This window comes from Ammospiza nelsoni, chromosome 2 (genome assembly GCF_027579445.1).
Source record: "Ammospiza nelsoni isolate bAmmNel1 chromosome 2, bAmmNel1.pri, whole genome shotgun sequence".
NCBI lineage: Eukaryota > Metazoa > Chordata > Aves > Passeriformes > Passerellidae > Ammospiza > Ammospiza nelsoni.
This window is the reverse complement of record NC_080634.1, coordinates 5,702,360-5,718,909: the sequence shown is the minus strand read 5'-3', so window position 1 is coordinate 5,718,909 and position 16,550 is coordinate 5,702,360. Positions and strand designations below refer to the sequence as shown.

The 16,550-nt window shown below is 41.1% G+C and overlaps 1 protein-coding gene across 1 annotated transcript; it reads right to left on the bottom strand.

Annotated features, from left to right (window-relative positions):
• Positions 1 to 3,537: 3,537 nt before the first annotated feature.
• LOC132070273 (cell surface glycoprotein CD200 receptor 1-B-like) lies at positions 3,538 to 9,012 on the bottom strand. The gene is made up of 6 exons (XM_059466942.1): positions 8,952 to 9,012; positions 7,948 to 8,247; positions 6,858 to 7,106; positions 5,722 to 5,820; positions 4,905 to 4,951; positions 3,538 to 3,729 (listed from the first exon to the last, which is right to left on the bottom strand). The coding sequence occupies exons 1-6, from the start codon at positions 9,010 to 9,012 to the stop codon at positions 3,595 to 3,597; spliced, it is 891 nt and encodes a 296-aa protein (XP_059322925.1). The 3' UTR covers positions 3,538 to 3,594.
• Positions 9,013 to 16,550: the final 7,538 nt, after the last annotated feature.

Genomic DNA, 16,550 nt, shown 5'->3' with positions numbered 1-16,550 from the left:
ATGCCAGAAAGAGAAAGAAATAAAACTAGGTAATAAAATACTTGGAGAACATAAAAATCAATAAACTGAGAAAACTAGTGCATGAAAAGATTGGGGAGGAAAAAGAGGAAAGAAGGTACTTGCTTAAAGAAGCATCATTAAGAGCACAAGTACAAACTACAGCAGGACTGAGAAGTGATAGGAAATGTAGAAAAAATCCCACTTGGTTAATTCCTGAGCTCTTCACTGCCTCCAGCACATGACAGGTGTATACAGACTGTGGACACAAAATCAAGGAGCTGACAAGTTATCATTAACAGCAAAGACTTCACAAAGTCAGAAAGAGCAGTTCACAAAGGCATCACAGGTGTCACAGGTACGAGAGGAGAACCAAGGAAAGCATTGTTTTCTCATCAGAGAGGAAAAATTGTGGCAAATTGATGCCAGGAAGGTTAGGCAAAACTTATAGCTGCAACTTCAAACTTAGTAAAATCTAGCTCTTCACTGAACTGGCAAATGCCCTTTGGACATCTGCTCCATTTCCAGAGTCTGTAGGAAAATTGTTCACCTTCATTTCAACCCTGGTGTTGAAATTTGTGATTTTAAACAAATATTGTTCATAATCTAAAGTCATATTCAAATTTATGAAGCTCTAAACATAATGCTTTGTCACCATTTTTTCCATATTCAGTGAAGAGAAAGAGGCATCACAACACCTGCTATTTCCAGAAGACAAATTGTTCATAGATTAATCAGAAAGCAGACATCATCATGATTACAAAGAGTGTCCTATGAACAATGTGAGTGAAAATCCACACAATAAACAGGAGCATTTTCATCTATAATCACATCTGGTGCTAAAAAGCTCAAGTGACATTCGGTCAACTGTGCATTTGACTAAATAGTCAATCTGAAACAGCAGTGTCACGCTCCCAGGCTTTTTTAAAAATGTTTTTCTTGTGACAATGTGCAAATAGTTGATGCCAATTCCCATCACTTTTTAGTAGCCCTCTCAGAATGATTATTCAACAAACAGTCAGCATTTTCCTACACGTTTTGGCAGTCTAAAATACCTGCCTTGATTAAATTTTCTTTCAGTGCAAATAAAAAGAGTATGGTCACCAAAAATGTACTCATAATTAACAGGGAGGTGAGAGAAATCATGATAAATATAAAAACATTTCAAGTTGCTTCTTTTTAAGACCAAATTGTTACAAGACACCAAACACACATTTTGAGTTGTTCCTTGGGTTACAGCAAGCTGCCTATCCCACACAAAAGCAGCATGACAGAAAATATTTAAGTGATTTATTTCTGATTTTCAAATACTCAACAGACCAACTCATGAGCCCAAGAAGCATGGCACACATGGCTCTGGTCATGGCAGGCAGAGAGGAAGCCACCAAAGCCCACACCAGGAGCTTCACATATGACAAAACCCTGCCATTTACCAGTCATAACCAACAGTGAAAGTACCTGTAAAAGCTTTATTGATGTCCCAGCCTTTCTTACAACCAGCCCCATAGCCACATTATTCTCTCTGGCCTGATAACTTCTATTAATCATACACAACAAGCCTAAAAAGCATAAGGGCAGTTTTATTCCAGGATAGCCCATGTCATTGCCAGAGCACCTCATTTCAGATCTAAGTCTGCTCAGAATTTCTACATTGACAAAAGGGCTGACACATTGCAGGTGAGTGGGCCAATTCCACCAAATACAAATTAAAGGTGAAAATAAAGATATGAGTGTGAAAACCATAGTTTTCAGCCAGGACAAATTATCACAGCTTCAGAGAGCTTTCTCCCCACACACCATCATCTCCCCGTCTAGCTCTATCTTTTCTGTCTCTATTAGATCTCACCCTTCAACATCTCACTTGGGGCAAAGGAATTGAGGAAAAATTACATTACATCCTAATGATCACAGCACACATGCACTGTGATTCCCAGAACCAGGCTGCTCCACAGCCTAACTCTCTTAATTTTAACAGCCTTGTCATCCTTGGATATGGCTGCAGTGATCCAGCTTCTGAAAAAGGCACAGATTGCTGTAGCTGTCCACAAAGCCAATCCATGCTCATTTACCACACTGAGAAAACACCAGGTTTTAAGGACTGGGCAGTTCCTTAAGCAACAAGAGACCTTCCCTCTATTTCAGAAGCTTCAGGTCACAAATGATCCCTCGACATCACCTTGGACTGAGGCACTGCTGCGGATTTCACTAGAGCTACAAAACACTTTTCCTCCCTAGCATCATTTCAAACCTATTTGCACTATTTCCAAGCTGTCACTTACTTCTCCCAGAGGTTTTACACATGAAAAAGGCCTCTCCCTTCCTACAGAAGGCATGATGATGCTGCACACAGCTCTGAGACCAACCCATCACTGACATCCAACACCACAGGAAAGGCTTCGCTTGTCCACCAAGCCTGGAAACCAGCATGGCCTCTGTAGGTCCTTTTCCTTAAGGCAGAGAGCCATTCTTCATGCCTTTCTGACTAAAATGAAAGGCTGGAGTGATGTCAGCAGACATCCACGTCTATTTAGAAGTGATAAAGTGCAATTAAAAGGCACTGGGAGATGCTCATGCCTAAGAATGCTTATGGAGCAGAGATAACCCTGCAGAAAGAAGCAGGAAAAGGCTCCTCAAAACACACATTTCAGTTCAGTTACTTCTGCATTAGTGTTTGGAAGCTCTGACAGACCTGACCAATGAAAACTGAAATTAACAGCCACTCTGTGGAGGTTTTTTTAGCTTAGGGACAGAAGATGAAAAGAAACAAATGGTGTGATTAGGGTTGTCTTTTTTTCCTTTGTTTTAAACAAGCATACCACCTGCACCTTATACAACTTAACATTTCTGTTCTCAGTAAAACCATGATGTGATCTCAGCTTCTCAGAAACTGGTCAAAAAACATTTTCCCAAATAACCACAAAAATCCTTCTGGTAAATATTTGCATGTTTACATTAAAGAGTGTCCAAAAATTGTCCATTGCTGTTTCTTATTTCCATATCCAGTATAATGTAAAATTGGTTTTATTTTCCATCAATTAGTAATGCAAACAGAAAGATTAATTGAAAAAGAAATATGTTAAAAATACGAAGATGTCAAATATGACGTCATCATCTGTCACTGCAACCAGAAAACAAAACAAGCAAAACCCCTAAAACTCTCTCAATTTGGGCATTTCTGTTAGATGTATTGCTTTGACCTTCTGTGCTTTGAGGTCTCCCATGCCACTTTCAAGTTTCCAACACAGAACTTTACAGTGAATCCAGTTGTAAAAATTGAAAGCAAAGTGCTACATTTTCACCAGCAGTCTTTTACTCTGGCATAGAAATATGTCCATCATTGTTTTGAGGAAAGTCAGCACATACATCAGAGTCCATTTTCTAACAAAATTAAGGTATTTCCCTAATTCAATCTTTAAAATTTCCAACTTTCTCTAGAGCTGTACTGATATTTAGAGAAAGAGAAAAGAACTTACTAAAGTAAGTAAGTTGTCCACCATCATCAGGTCACTAAAGACAAAGTTTTTTGGGGGTAAGGTCTGAGGCTTAAGGGTTGAAGTACAAGTTTGAGTACCTGGGTATCATTAGTAGCTGAGCTGGCTACTTGTGCCTACACTCTCCTAATCTTACATAAATAGATCTTGGGTTGTAATTCACATAGATGCTCTCTGGAAAGTCAGGAGGATTGACTGCTGCTCTTCTTGCATGTGGAGGTGGGAACTTCGAGGCTCTAGCCTGCAACAGGAAGAAAAACATGTGCCATTGTATTACATTGTAGAATTTTGTGGGACTGTCATTCCTATAGATCCCAAACTAAAAGCAAAGAGCAGAAGAGACCTGGTAGGTAACATTACTGTTGCAAAAGAAATGTGAAGTGATTTCTCTGAGCAAAAGGGTAGAGCACAGAGGGTGAAACATGAACTGGCAGACAGATGCAAGAGCAGCCTTCACAAAGCCTCAACAGGACAGCCTCTGAAATTTTTTTCTTAATATTGTTTTTTTCTTAATATTGTCTTTTCAAAAACAAATTTTGAAAGTTGGTATCTACAGCAAAATAGATGAAAATGAACAATGATAGCTTCTCCAAAGACAAAACAGACAGACCACAAACAATCCAATTTAGGCACCGAAAATCACTGGAAGCCTTTGATCTCTGCAACTCCCCCTCTCATCAATTAAATTGTCCTGAATGCCACACAAGAGCATATCAGGAAATGAATCATTTTAACTTCAGAGCACTCTGGTTTGCAACCAACAGGGCATACGACCATTAATTAAATCATGAGCAGAAAACAAAATAGGAAATAATTGGTCTTTCCACGTGCATTAAGTGAGGCAGAAGCCCTGTGGAAAAGCAGCACATTTTCATTTTTGTTATATATATATATCACAACACACTGGAATTAGAGAGTGAGTAAAAGTTGTGGTGGCAGATTTATCCCTGGTGTTTCCTGGCTTACAAGTATATGAACTGCCACACAAAAATAAAAGTTTCATAAAGGCATGTCTAGTTCTATCCAATCTTTAATCAGGCAAGCTTCTTCCATTAAGAATACACATTCTTAAACATCTGAGTAAAGACTACTCTGTGAAGCAGAAATATGAAAATATTACATTTTGGGAGAAATAAAACTCAGCATTGTAAATGTAACTTATAGACAGGAAATGCACCACACCCCTCTCAATCCAGTGCTCAAACAATTGCTCAGATACTCTGATTGTAAATGAAGATAGGGCCATCCAAACAACAGACATTCTCACAGATGACGTGTTCCCCGTCCCCCCCCTCCAAGTGCTCACAGAGGGGTATGGGGGGTTTGTCAGAGCAGACACATTGCAAAGAAATTCCAAGTTTTAGTGAAGAAAACACCAAAACCTGCAAAGCACACACACACAAAAAGCCCACTTACTGTAGAGTGTTCTGCTGGGCCCTGTGCCCATTTTCGTAAGCAGTAAGCTGAAAGGAGGATGTCAGGAAGTTAGAGTGGTTTGATGGTGCAGCTATTATAGCTGGGGTTCTTCTCTAGCTGCCCCCAGCTCTTGAAAGACTTTCTTCAAAATACAGTTACTTTCATATGTTAATTTTTTTTTTTACACCCTGCTCTTTAACGCACTCTTATTTTATTTTCCCCTTCATTGAAACTTTTGGTCATGCTGGGTGCCCTGGTTTCTACTGGGGTAGAGTTGATTTTCTTCTTAGTAGCTGTGTTTTGCATTTAGTATGAGAAATTAAACAAATCAGCTATCTAATATGCCCAATACAAAATTATCTGAAAGATATCAAACTATTTGGCCTATTCTTACACTTGCTCAAGGGAAAAATTATCACTGCTCATGGAAACAAACATAGTTTGTGTTTAGTCATTAGTTTATGAACTGTCATTATTAAATACAGAATTCTGTGCCAGTAAATGCAGAACAAACAAAATTATTCTAAAAACTCAAAGTCTGCCCTATTATCAGAGAGAACCCTTTTCATCCTGAATGAATCTCTGACTGGTCTGTAATGCATTAATACTACAATACCTATGGCTGTTTCAAAACTCCAGACTTATTTTAAATTGCTACCCCTTATTTTATTACGACTCCTCCAAAAGGACAGTGCATATATGAACATTTTCCTCAACCCTTGCCTCCCACCTCAGTCTCAGCAATAAAGTGCATGTCCTTGTACCTGCACATGGTCAGCAATGGGATTGCAATATATTTCAGATTCAAAAGACTCACCTCTGCACTTGAAAATCAAGCATAAAGTCAGACCAGTGACAGCAATGGCACCTGCAGCTGCTCCTGCCATCAGGGTGTAGAGAAGCATATGGGAGGTGTCTGAGCAATGAGAAAAGAGAGCAGGTTACAGAGCTAGGTGTCAGTACCTATGAGTTTGTGACATAACTGCCTACCTTATCTGGAAGGAAAAGCTAATCCTCTGCTTCCACACAAAGCAGAGAGAAACAGATGAGATGTCTGGATGCCAACCAGCAATAAGAAGCTGCCTCACACTCCCAGTCATTTGTGTGCACAAACACATTTTCATTTTCAACTCATCTGCCTCTACATTCTCATTTTCTTCAAGTACTCCTAGCCCTGAACAACTGAGCAGCCATCCCTGCAAAATGCTCTTATTAATGAATGGTTTATGCTGATTTCTGTTCTTCATGCCTCTACTAGCAGAGATACTTTGCTGATATGAGCACATCTTTAGCTGCTCTTATAAATCCTTACTGCAGTAGCCTTCCAACAGGTTCAGCACAGCCAGAGAAGCTGAATTTTGGCCTTTACTACCTTTGGAACACTTGCAAGTCACAGACAGACACGCTCCAAGGAAATTTTCTCCACGCTATCACTACAGTGGAAAAGGTGGACAAAATGTTGCGAGGAAGTTGCTTTTAAATTCTTTCTTGTTTCTTGCTATCCTCCTCTGATTTAAGTGGCAAGAAATTACTTTCTCTCAAGTCTCTTTTGCCTGTAACAGTAATTGGTGAATGATCTCTCCCTGTCTTCACCTTGACCCACGAGCTGGCCATTGTATTTTTCTCCCTGTCATGTTGAAGAGGAGGGAGCAATAGAGCAGCTTGGAGAGCACCTGGCAGCCAGCCAAGGTGAACCCACTGAAAGCAGAATAAGGAATTCTTGTAAAACAGAACAGGAATTGAAAGAAAAACACACTGAGAGCTTCTCCATAGAGTGCCACAAAGCATTTGGTGTCAAAATCATTAATTTGTCTCTCAGCATGCACTAGGACTTCACCTTTAACCATGCTACCCTAGCTCCAGAGCCCTGGCATTTAGTGAGAACAGCTGCACAAAACAGCAGAGAGGAGCCCAAGTCATGATGAAAAGCAATCACAAAACAGCATTATTTACATCTCAGGTCCATGACCAGAGTCTGGTTCATGGCTGCGTGGGTGACCAGGCAGGTGGCAGAGGGAAATGAGCTGTTGGCCCAGCCAAAGTAGCTCACTCTGGTCACTGTTCCATTGGGGTGATGGAATTCCTCCTCAGAGCTGTGGTTGCTTGCAGGGATCCAGGAGATGTCAGCAGCTGGCTTTCCTGCAGATGCCTGGCACACAGCCACCCTGCTCTTGTCATGGGTCAGAGTCACTGTAGGAGGCACTGCAAAAGAAATTTTTAAGAGCCACAACCATTATTTCTATTCATATGTTTTATTTCTATTCCATTTTTTAGTATAAAGTCACCAGCTAAGAAACTGAAAAACAGGTGGTATTTTTTACATTGTATGACCAATTTGTAAGAGTTTAAAATAATTTGAAATATTAGCACATCTTAAAGGAAAAACAATACATCAAAAAGTCCAAGGTGGACACCTCAAAAACTAGCTGGCAGCATCCAAAGTGCTACTTCTTCCTGTTTGCCAAAAGGTGATGACAGATTAACAGGAGATGGGATGACAGAGAGGGGTGGATTCAACAAAGATTTACAACCTCACTGATGAAAAGGCAAATTGCTGAAGCTTCAGGTAGAATATTTAGGAGTTTCAATATGTAGAATCAAAAATCTGATAGCAGGGAAATAAAAGAGGAATTGGGCAAAACTGTTCTGCTTGAAGTCCAACAACTCATATTCTGCATTTGGCAAAACAGAGAAAGGCTCACACAACACCTAAACATTTATCAGAAAGGTAGGATTCTGCAGGGAAGAACCAAAAGTACTCCAAAACCCAAATCCAAAACAAATCAATGACCAAAAAATAGCAATTACAGAGTTGAAAAATTAATTTTTTATGATTTTTAGTTATATTGAGATGGCTTAAGTAATATAGCCAGAACAAAAAAAAAATCTTCCCTTTTTGTTTTATGGAAACCTAGATATAATTTACCTGACTATATAAAAAAAAGATCATTTGATGTATTCATTATGCTTCCTAATATTCTTTTGTTCCTGCCTATGTTGCAAATAGACTAATTTAATTTTTATTTTAGTGATGCAGTCTTACCTATCACAGTCAGAGAAGAGACAAAATGAAAATTCCCTTCAGCGTTGGCAAACTCACAGGTGTAAATTCCCTCATCCTCGAGGTCCACAGGGTAAATACGAAGTGCAGGGTCACTGCCAGGTGAATATTTCCATGTGATCCTCTCACTGCAGTTCAGGCTGCTTGTCTTATTGTGATCCCTTCTATAGGACAAGCACCTTGTGCAATTCCTCTTCCAAATCACCAGCAAAGGCGCCTCGGAGATGTTGGGGCAACTCAGCACAGCTTCACGGCCAATCTCCACACTCACCCAGTTTTGAGCTGTGTAAGATGAAAAAAAAAACATTAAAAAGGTGCTTCAGCCATTGTAAAAGCACAGGAAACCCTTGCCTTCATCACCCTTAAAAATATACTTCCTGACTGTACTGGCAGCTTTGGGGCACTTATTAGTATTCAACTTGCAGATCCACCTTCCTGAAGTCTGGAAGTGCAGCAGAGATGGTGCCTTTTTGCTGTGGACACTGATGCTGACAAGCTGCAAGTCCTCCACCTTTATTTTAGGCAATACATTTCTATCACTTTAATATAGGGTTTGAAAAATTGATGGGGAGGGCAAAATTCATTCTTAAGGGAAAGGAAACTACTTTCAAAAATGTATTGTGCTCAAGTGCCAGTAAAACTCAGTATAGCTGTGGAACACACACCTGTGGCACCAACATCACTTGGACCAGAAGTTTAGTAGGAAACATGTGGATCCCTTTTATTCCAGAAATCATAGCTCTCCTGCCATTGTCCCAGCTGAACAGGTGTGTCTTTAGATGACCAGTTTTGGATTCCTATCACATTTATCATTCTGTGCCACTCTGCAAGGCACTCAATTATTTTGCCAGCCAAGGTGACATTACTCTTTCCATTCCCACAAAACAATAGGCAAAATTTGCTCTGCTGTACTATGAACTTTCAATGTCCTGGAAATACAGAGTACCAAACAGTGCTACATGCAGTTTTGGATCTTTCTCACTTACCTTCAACCAGATTGATTGGCAAGAAAAGGAGCACAGCCAGAACTGCCCATTTCTGAGCCATCTTTAGCAGAAGGAATCAGCACTGCAGAAAACGAAGGCAAAGAAAATGGCATGTAGTCACAAATAGTTGTGCTCATCCCTTCAAAGAGAGCATGTAGTAAAACCCATTTCCTTTGAAAGCAGGAGTTCTAAACAAGACCCCATGTCAATTGTCATTCTTGTACTGAAGAAAGTAAGGAAAAACAAGGTTGAAAATTAAAAAAAAATAAAATTAAAACAAAGGCAAAAAAAAAAAAATAAAACAACCAAAACAACAAAAAAATAACAAAAAAAAAATCTCAAGCAGATTTTTAAAATCCTGGATCTCTGGTACCACTCAGGATCTAGACTTCATCAACTGTTTGGCAAAGAAATTATTCCTAGTCTTTGGATGCTATTAATTTCTTGAAGAGTAACTCCTCTTTTGGAGCAGAACAAAAAGAGCAACCCTCCTACTGTAAGGGATCAAAACCATAGGAGTTTGTTTCTTGCTTTCATAGGCAGGGTGAAAACTGAAGAGGCATCTAGTAACTCCTGCTGCTCTACAACTATCTAAAGCTTTTAACAAACCATGCCTTATAAATGCTGCCATTTCTATCTCTTTAATAATTTACTTTCTGAATCAGGTACCCACAGCTAGAGACGATTGGAAAATTGTGCTCCCACCCCATGGGAAATATTGACACGATGATGTTTTCATTCCCAAGTCAAAGATTTCACTTCAAATGTGAAACAAACCACGAGAGGATGCCTGGTGCAGAGGAGAGAAGCCACAAGGCTGCCACATGTGTGGCATAGAAAGAACAAAAGCTGCCACAGGCACGAGCCAGATGCAAGAGGTGGTGTTTTCCTTCACACAGGGTGATGCAAGTGCATGTTCAAGTCTCCGAATCACAGAATGGTTTGGGCTGGGAGGCACCTGAAGGATCTTCCAGTTCCTGCCATGGGCACTTCCACCAGACCAGGTTGCTCAGAGCCCCATCCAACCTGGCCCTGAACACTTCCAGGGATGGGGCATCCACAGCTTCTCTGGGCAACCTGTTCCAGCGCCTGACCACCCTCAACAGAATTGTTTTCCTCACAGAATTGTTTTGCTCACAACTCTACCAAAGAATTGTCACGCATCTGGATGAAAATCTAACGCTACCAAGTGGTAAAAAACACCAACACAACCACATTGATCTATATTCTGTTTCTAATGTGTAACAAGCAATGTAATTCTTACATTAAAAACATCTCAAATTTCACTTTCATTCACATAAAATCTTTGCCATAAAGGAAATATTTTGTTTTGTTTCATTTTATTCAGCACTGTCACAAGTTTAGGGATTTTTTTTCTTTGCAATTTGGATGCATTATGCATGCAGAAGTTTCTTTCAATCAAAACTGTTTCAATCTTTAAAAACTGATTTTTTTTAACCAAAAAATATTAAAATATACATTTTGACCAGACTTATGTACTGAACTTGACCCAATTTGCAAAGAATTTCTCGGTCTCTTTCAAAAGGAAAGTAAAAGAAAAAATAACAAACCTTCCACAATTTCTATCAGCAAATTCAGTCTTCACCAATTTTGATGAGTCCATAAATATTCATAACAGAATATTTTCATATTGGAACTTGTCCCAGAGAAGTATCTTTTTTTTTAAATGCATTGAAATCTCATATATGCGGTTTATTTGCTCAAAAGAACAGGCATTAATGATTAAAAATGGGACCTTACAGAAAGGAGAGAGTATATGACTCTCTTTAAATATTCATGGGTGAAACACAGAATTTAATCTCCAATTTTTAAAATTCACAGCCCTTGAACAGTTGTGCCTCTGAGCGAGAAGGAACTCTCAAAATCCATAAAGGCACAACCAAGCAGAGATGAATCAAACCCATTTAAAAGTAGCAAACGAACACTTGGTGGCTCGCCTTGTGTTATTGCCTTTGATGGAATTAAAATGCCTCAACAGCTGCATTAAAATAAATTAAATTTTTTACCTTAAAAATAAATTAAATTTTTTACTCAGCCTCGGTGGCGGCGGCTGGCACAAGACCGTGCGATACGTGTGCCACTCTTCCTGCTCGGATTCATCCCAAGGAGAGCTGAGGCTGGGGGAGATCCGCTCCCTGCAGGGGCTCCAGAGGAGCCCTCCTCACCCCAGGGCCTGGGAGGGGAGCAGCAGCAGCTCCAGCGTGCCCTGGTCTTCCAATTCTCCTCCTGAAGGGAGACTTCGGCCCTGGCAGCTGCTCCCACGGGGACCCCAGTCCTGAGGGCTGACTCCAAGGCAGCTCCTGCACACAGGGAACTGCAGGGATGTACCTGGAGCTCCCCTCCCTCTCTGTCCCTTCCAAGAGCCCAAATATAAGTGCAAAGTGGGAACTATCTCAGTTTAGGAGAGTCCATCCCTGCGTTCAGCTGTACGGTTCATTAGTTTCTTTTTGTTGTTGCTTCTGAGACCTTCACATGCAGCTGATTTTTCTTTCAGACAGATAAAGCTTCCAGCCCCCTCCCCCCTTGAAAGAGATGAGTCAAAAAAACCCTCTGCCCTGAAGAGGATGTGGCGGAGTTAAATTGAGAGAAACAAACTGCTTTGTGACACGGCAAACAAGTCACAACCTTAGCTGTCTGTTGTTACACATCACACACCAGCCACGAGCCTTGAGCTATGAAAGCATCAACCTAAAATCAGGCAAGTACATGCGATGTCCAACATGATTTAAATATTTGCTAACACAGCCTGAAAAGGGAAAAGGTCAGGTATCCATCAGTGCATCAGTTGTCACCACAAGTTTTTAAAGGATAATCATTCTGTCACAGAGCCATTCTCGTTTTTACCTCAGCAAAGTATGGTTTTGTTTTGAAGTGAAAGCACATTTTAAAGGGTATAAAAGACTCTGCCTTAGAAGGCACTCTGTTCTGTGTAAGACGTGTGTCTTTGGGAAAGGAAGGGCTGGAAGGGATGGCAAGAAGAGAAAACAGTGGCACACATCTGCATCAATTCTCTTATAAGGGTAAAGTAACTGCTCTGCAAATAAAGGCTGTGTTATTTAAAATCCAAATCCACAATTTTGGCAGTGAGAGCAGCATCAGCATCTTCTTTGCAGTATTTGATGTTTCTACCTCATCACCAAGACCACACAGCACCCAACTCAAAAGCCTGCAGCTTTTCTGAAGTGAGAGAAGCTGGTAATGCTGTATTTTCAACATCCCCAGGTCAGCCTCTTCTGCTCCCGTTTCTCCCTACCAACGGTTCCTCTGCTGGGAATTCCTCAAGTCCCTCCACTGAAAATGAAACAACAAAATATAGCAAGACTTTGAATGCCCTGGGTGGAAGACAAAACATATCAAAAGGGGCAGCAGGTAGACACTCCCAAAGCTGAAATGGAAAGCTCTGGGGGGAGAGGAGAGGCTCTGCTCTTTCTCTGTTCTCAGCCATCTGTGGCTGGCCCCTGACAGTGCTGCTGGGTAATGGACCTCTGCCTTGACCTCAGAGCCTCCTGGTATTTTTATTATCTTAGATATCCTGACCCTGAAAACTGCCCTCTGTATTCCTGTACTAGCAGAGCAGAACACTCTTAGCTCTGTCAGAACCTCCATGGATCAGAACCTCCATGGTGCATTTTCTTCTCACACTCTCTGTCTCACAGCTGCTGGCATCAGTTGAAACCAGAGATTATTTGAAATTTAGTCCCTCCAGTTTGTGAGCTAGTTTCATTCAGTTCCAAACTACAAAGTTTTCTCTGCAAAATGGGAAATAGAGGGTGGATGGCTTTCTGAAAGAGAAAATTAGGCTAATAGAATCAGCTCTCAAAATAATCACAAGCAAGTTTCCAAACAACTGTAAAATTACAGTGTTGAGGTAAATATATCTAAAGGTAAATAGTTTTGAAATTTCCTCCACAGCAAGACAGAGATTTGTGCCATCCATTGAATTCATCAAGATAGCAGTATTTAGAGTAATACCAGCATTACAAATTGAGGATTTTTCCCCAGGGGAAAAAAAATTGTCATACATAGTAGCTGTAATTCCAGAAAGCAGTTGGGCATCTCCCTTCTTCTAGGATATATTTACCTTTTTATCACTAGTTCATCTGGAAAATAGTTTAGTCCCATGAAGTTATAGCACAAGCCAAGGCATATTCCTCACACCTGCAGCTGCCTTGCAGGCAGTCCCTCAGGGAGTAATCCAGGGTTGGGAAGGGGCAATAGGAACAAAGGATGAATGTGAACAACATTCTGGTAGCTTATCCTCTTCCTTCCAGAAAGAGAGAAGACATTTGCTTTACATTTTCCATTTTATGCAGGAAAATAAAAAAACAGTTCTTGTACCTAACACCTTGACTTTCCCAGGTACAAACCATCTGTGGCTCTCACCAATGTCAGCAAACAGATGGGGAAAAGCCCTGCTGGTAATGCAGCCTGTAAAACCTGACACTTCCTTGTTAAAATATCCAGAGGCAATTATATCACAATTTGCAGAGATCAGGGAAATGTATATCTTTTTTAACTGTACCTGACTGCACTGGGCCAGCAGGGCCATGCTCAGCAACTTCTACTCCTGGCCCTAGAGAATCCCCTTATCACTTGTAGGTCTTCAACCTCAGGAGCTTCTCTCTCAATCCCAGCACTGCAGCAGACAAATCTGCCTGCCACACATATGTTCATCATCTCAACTGCTTTAACTCCTGCCCCTTGTGGGCCTGCTGCTTTTTGCTGCTGATTTCCCAGGAAAAAAAACCTGGGAATTAGCAACCCACAAGTGTAATTACTGCTTTCATGGCTGTGGATATCCAGAGGAAAACTTCTATACAAGTATTCAGAGATGAACAGAGAGGAGATGGTTTATAGGTTGATGTTTACCTCCTTTAGCAAGCATCAGGATGTATCTCAGACTCCATATAGGAAGGTTCCTCCCCATCTTTCAGTCAGAGGTACTGGCCTCTCACAAATTCCGTAATTCCAAACATGGAGTTTGGAATGATGGAATTTGCATGATGGAATTTCACCACACATCCGAACTGCACATAAAGAAGATACAAACCCCAAGTAATTCCTGCTTTAAAAAATCCAGAAATAGCAGAAGACCTGGTGTCCAGCAGAAATTAAATTCCAGGTAGTCCTTCCTCACCTGTCAGTCTGTCCTATCTGTGTCATCACTAACCATGGTTTAGGCAGTGCTTAGCAGGGACTTACCCAGCCTCTCTCCTTCAGCTCTTCACTGCTCCTTCCCCTTCACACTTCAGGGAACATCATTTTCTCTGAAATGTACAGCTTCCCCATTCCATGGACAGCTGGGAAGATCCTGCAAGAATCCCCAGGAACCCTCATCAGCTGGGAGACAGCCGCTCCAGCCTCAAGGAGCTGCATTCTCCTCCCTCACTGGAGTCATTGCTCAGAAGAAGATATGTATTTTACTTATTTATATATTTAAGGAAGGGAAAAAAATTGTCCCCTGTGTTTATAGAGCAGCTAGATCAACACTTACAAATATGAAATACATACTGCTCTTATATGGCAAAGGAGGAATAGTTTTCTTTCATTTTCCTTTCTGTGGGTTTTTTTTTTTTTTTAAGTGAAATAAACTGGTTGTGTAACAAAACATACCTAAAATAGAAACCCACATCTATATTTGAAATAAATACACATCCCACCTCTCAAATACCAAGTAAAGTCATGACACCAGGATCAGGATGCCATTTATCACTGCCTACACTCTTTTGGTGTGGCAAAATATCCCCACAGGGGATGCTTGTCCTTTTTCCTTCCCCACCATATAGGTTTCTTTGCTGTCACAGACTCCCTTTCTCAGAAGCCAGGTAGCTCTGTGTCACTGGTACAGAAAAATTCTCCCTGGTGGTTTCCAGTGAAACTTCTCACCTCATTTCTCTTCTGGTTTCCAGCACTGCTGGCAGATTTTAAGCTCAGTTTGAGGCAGGATGATGCAGGAGAGTGGAGTAGCTGGGAGGAGTCCTACAACATGTCCTTATCCAGGTTTCTGCTAAGCAAACTTCCCCCCATATTTTGTAGTCCAGTGGACTGCAGGTGAAAAACACAGAATAATTTCGGGTCATGTCCCACAGATTTTAATGCTGTCATGGGACTGTGGGTGGTGCTGATAAAAGATCTTCATTTTCCCATCTTCCCAGAGTGGTTTAAAGTACAGCCCAGAGGGGAAGCTCCTGATGACAGGGTGGCAGAGCTCCTCCAGGCTGGGAGAACATGCACATCATTGTCTCCTGATCCAGTGGCCAAAGGCTCTGTATGAAAGGTTGAGGCGCAGCACTACGGCACAAATGAGAGAAAGGGACGTAAGATACGAAAACACAACCAAACAAAAAAATCAACTAGCAAACAGAATGCAGAAGTGTCAGACAGAGACTCAGAAAGCCTCTAGCTCCCCACCACAAGGACTCTGCTGAACGTAATTCATGCCAGAGACCACAACCTTTTGGCCACCCCTGCCCTCAGGTCTGTACAGGCTATGTACATAGATAGGCTACAGCCATATGGCTGTGTCTGTGCACAGCTAAGGGCTCACTTAAAATACATGAAAAAACATGTCTTAATCTGCTAAAAGTGTCTGTGCTGTGGCTATGTCTATATGCATTTCTACACACATTAATATTTTTAAAAATCCTTATATAGAGGTACTTTATGCACACACTTGGAGCTGCTGCACTCACAGCCCTCTGACACAGCAGGAAAAGTTAATTGGCTTTTTTGCAAAGTCTCCTCCACTAGAAACCTGAGTTTTGCGCATTGCTTCCACGTGGTTTGTTGTCAGAGCTAGTTTATGGCTTTTGTAATGAAAGTGTCTCTGGAAAAATGTGATTTTAAAAATGCATCCAAAGGGACAAACTAGAGGCAACTTGGAACTACACAGGCTTCCAACAAACTTCTTTGTAGAGGATGATCTTCCCCAAATAAAGTAATTCCTCATGTAAAGAAGAGGACCTGTGGACAACTGGTGGCATTTTACATGGGGGATACCTGCAGCTGAACAATGAAGGGAACAACCTCACTCAAAGTCCAGATTCAGTGAGTCCAGCACCTCTGCTCCATCAGGGTTATGTACCTGTGCTGCAAAACTCCTCCAAAGTAGTTTTAATGTAGTTAACAAGGGCATAAGGAACATATGGGGTGAGGGATCCTGGCTGAATGCATGCCTGGACAGCTGTCTTGAAAGTGCATTTTCACCAAAAAGAAATTTTGATCTGGAAGCTTTGGACTAACAGCCTGTATTTCTTTACAGGCTCTAGAAACATGTACTGCACAATCTACTCAAAGTTGTCTTTTCCTTGTTTACACAGGGCGTTTCTGAGATGGGTAAAGAACTGTCATTCTTTCCTGTGAAACAGGGAGATGGCATTGCCCTGGCATGGGACAAGAAACAGGCACTAGAGATTTCTGAGAAAAGAATTCTGATTTTCCTGAAAGAAAACCCATCTCTGGCTCCACCCTTGTCAAGGACAAGGAGCGGTCATACTGACTTGTGCAAGAGATTTCTATTTGGGAAAATTAATGTTTTCTTACTACTGAAGGACATTGACAGAACACCTTCCCCACTCT

Bases quoted from the DNA above. Each gene is read 5' to 3' on its own strand.
- LOC132070273 (XM_059466942.1), bottom strand. From the start codon at position 9,012: ATGGCTCAGAAATGGGCAGTTCTGGCTGTGCTCCTTTTCTTGCCAATC. The intron at 8,248-8,951 runs GTAAGTGAGAAA...CATCTTACACAG, and splicing joins GCCAATCAATCTGGTTGAAG to CTCAAAACTGGGTGAGTGTG. The intron at 4,952-5,721 runs GTGAGTCTTTTG...TCCTCCTTTCAG, and splicing joins CTTGATTTTCAAGTGCAGAG to CTTACTGCTTACGAAAATGG.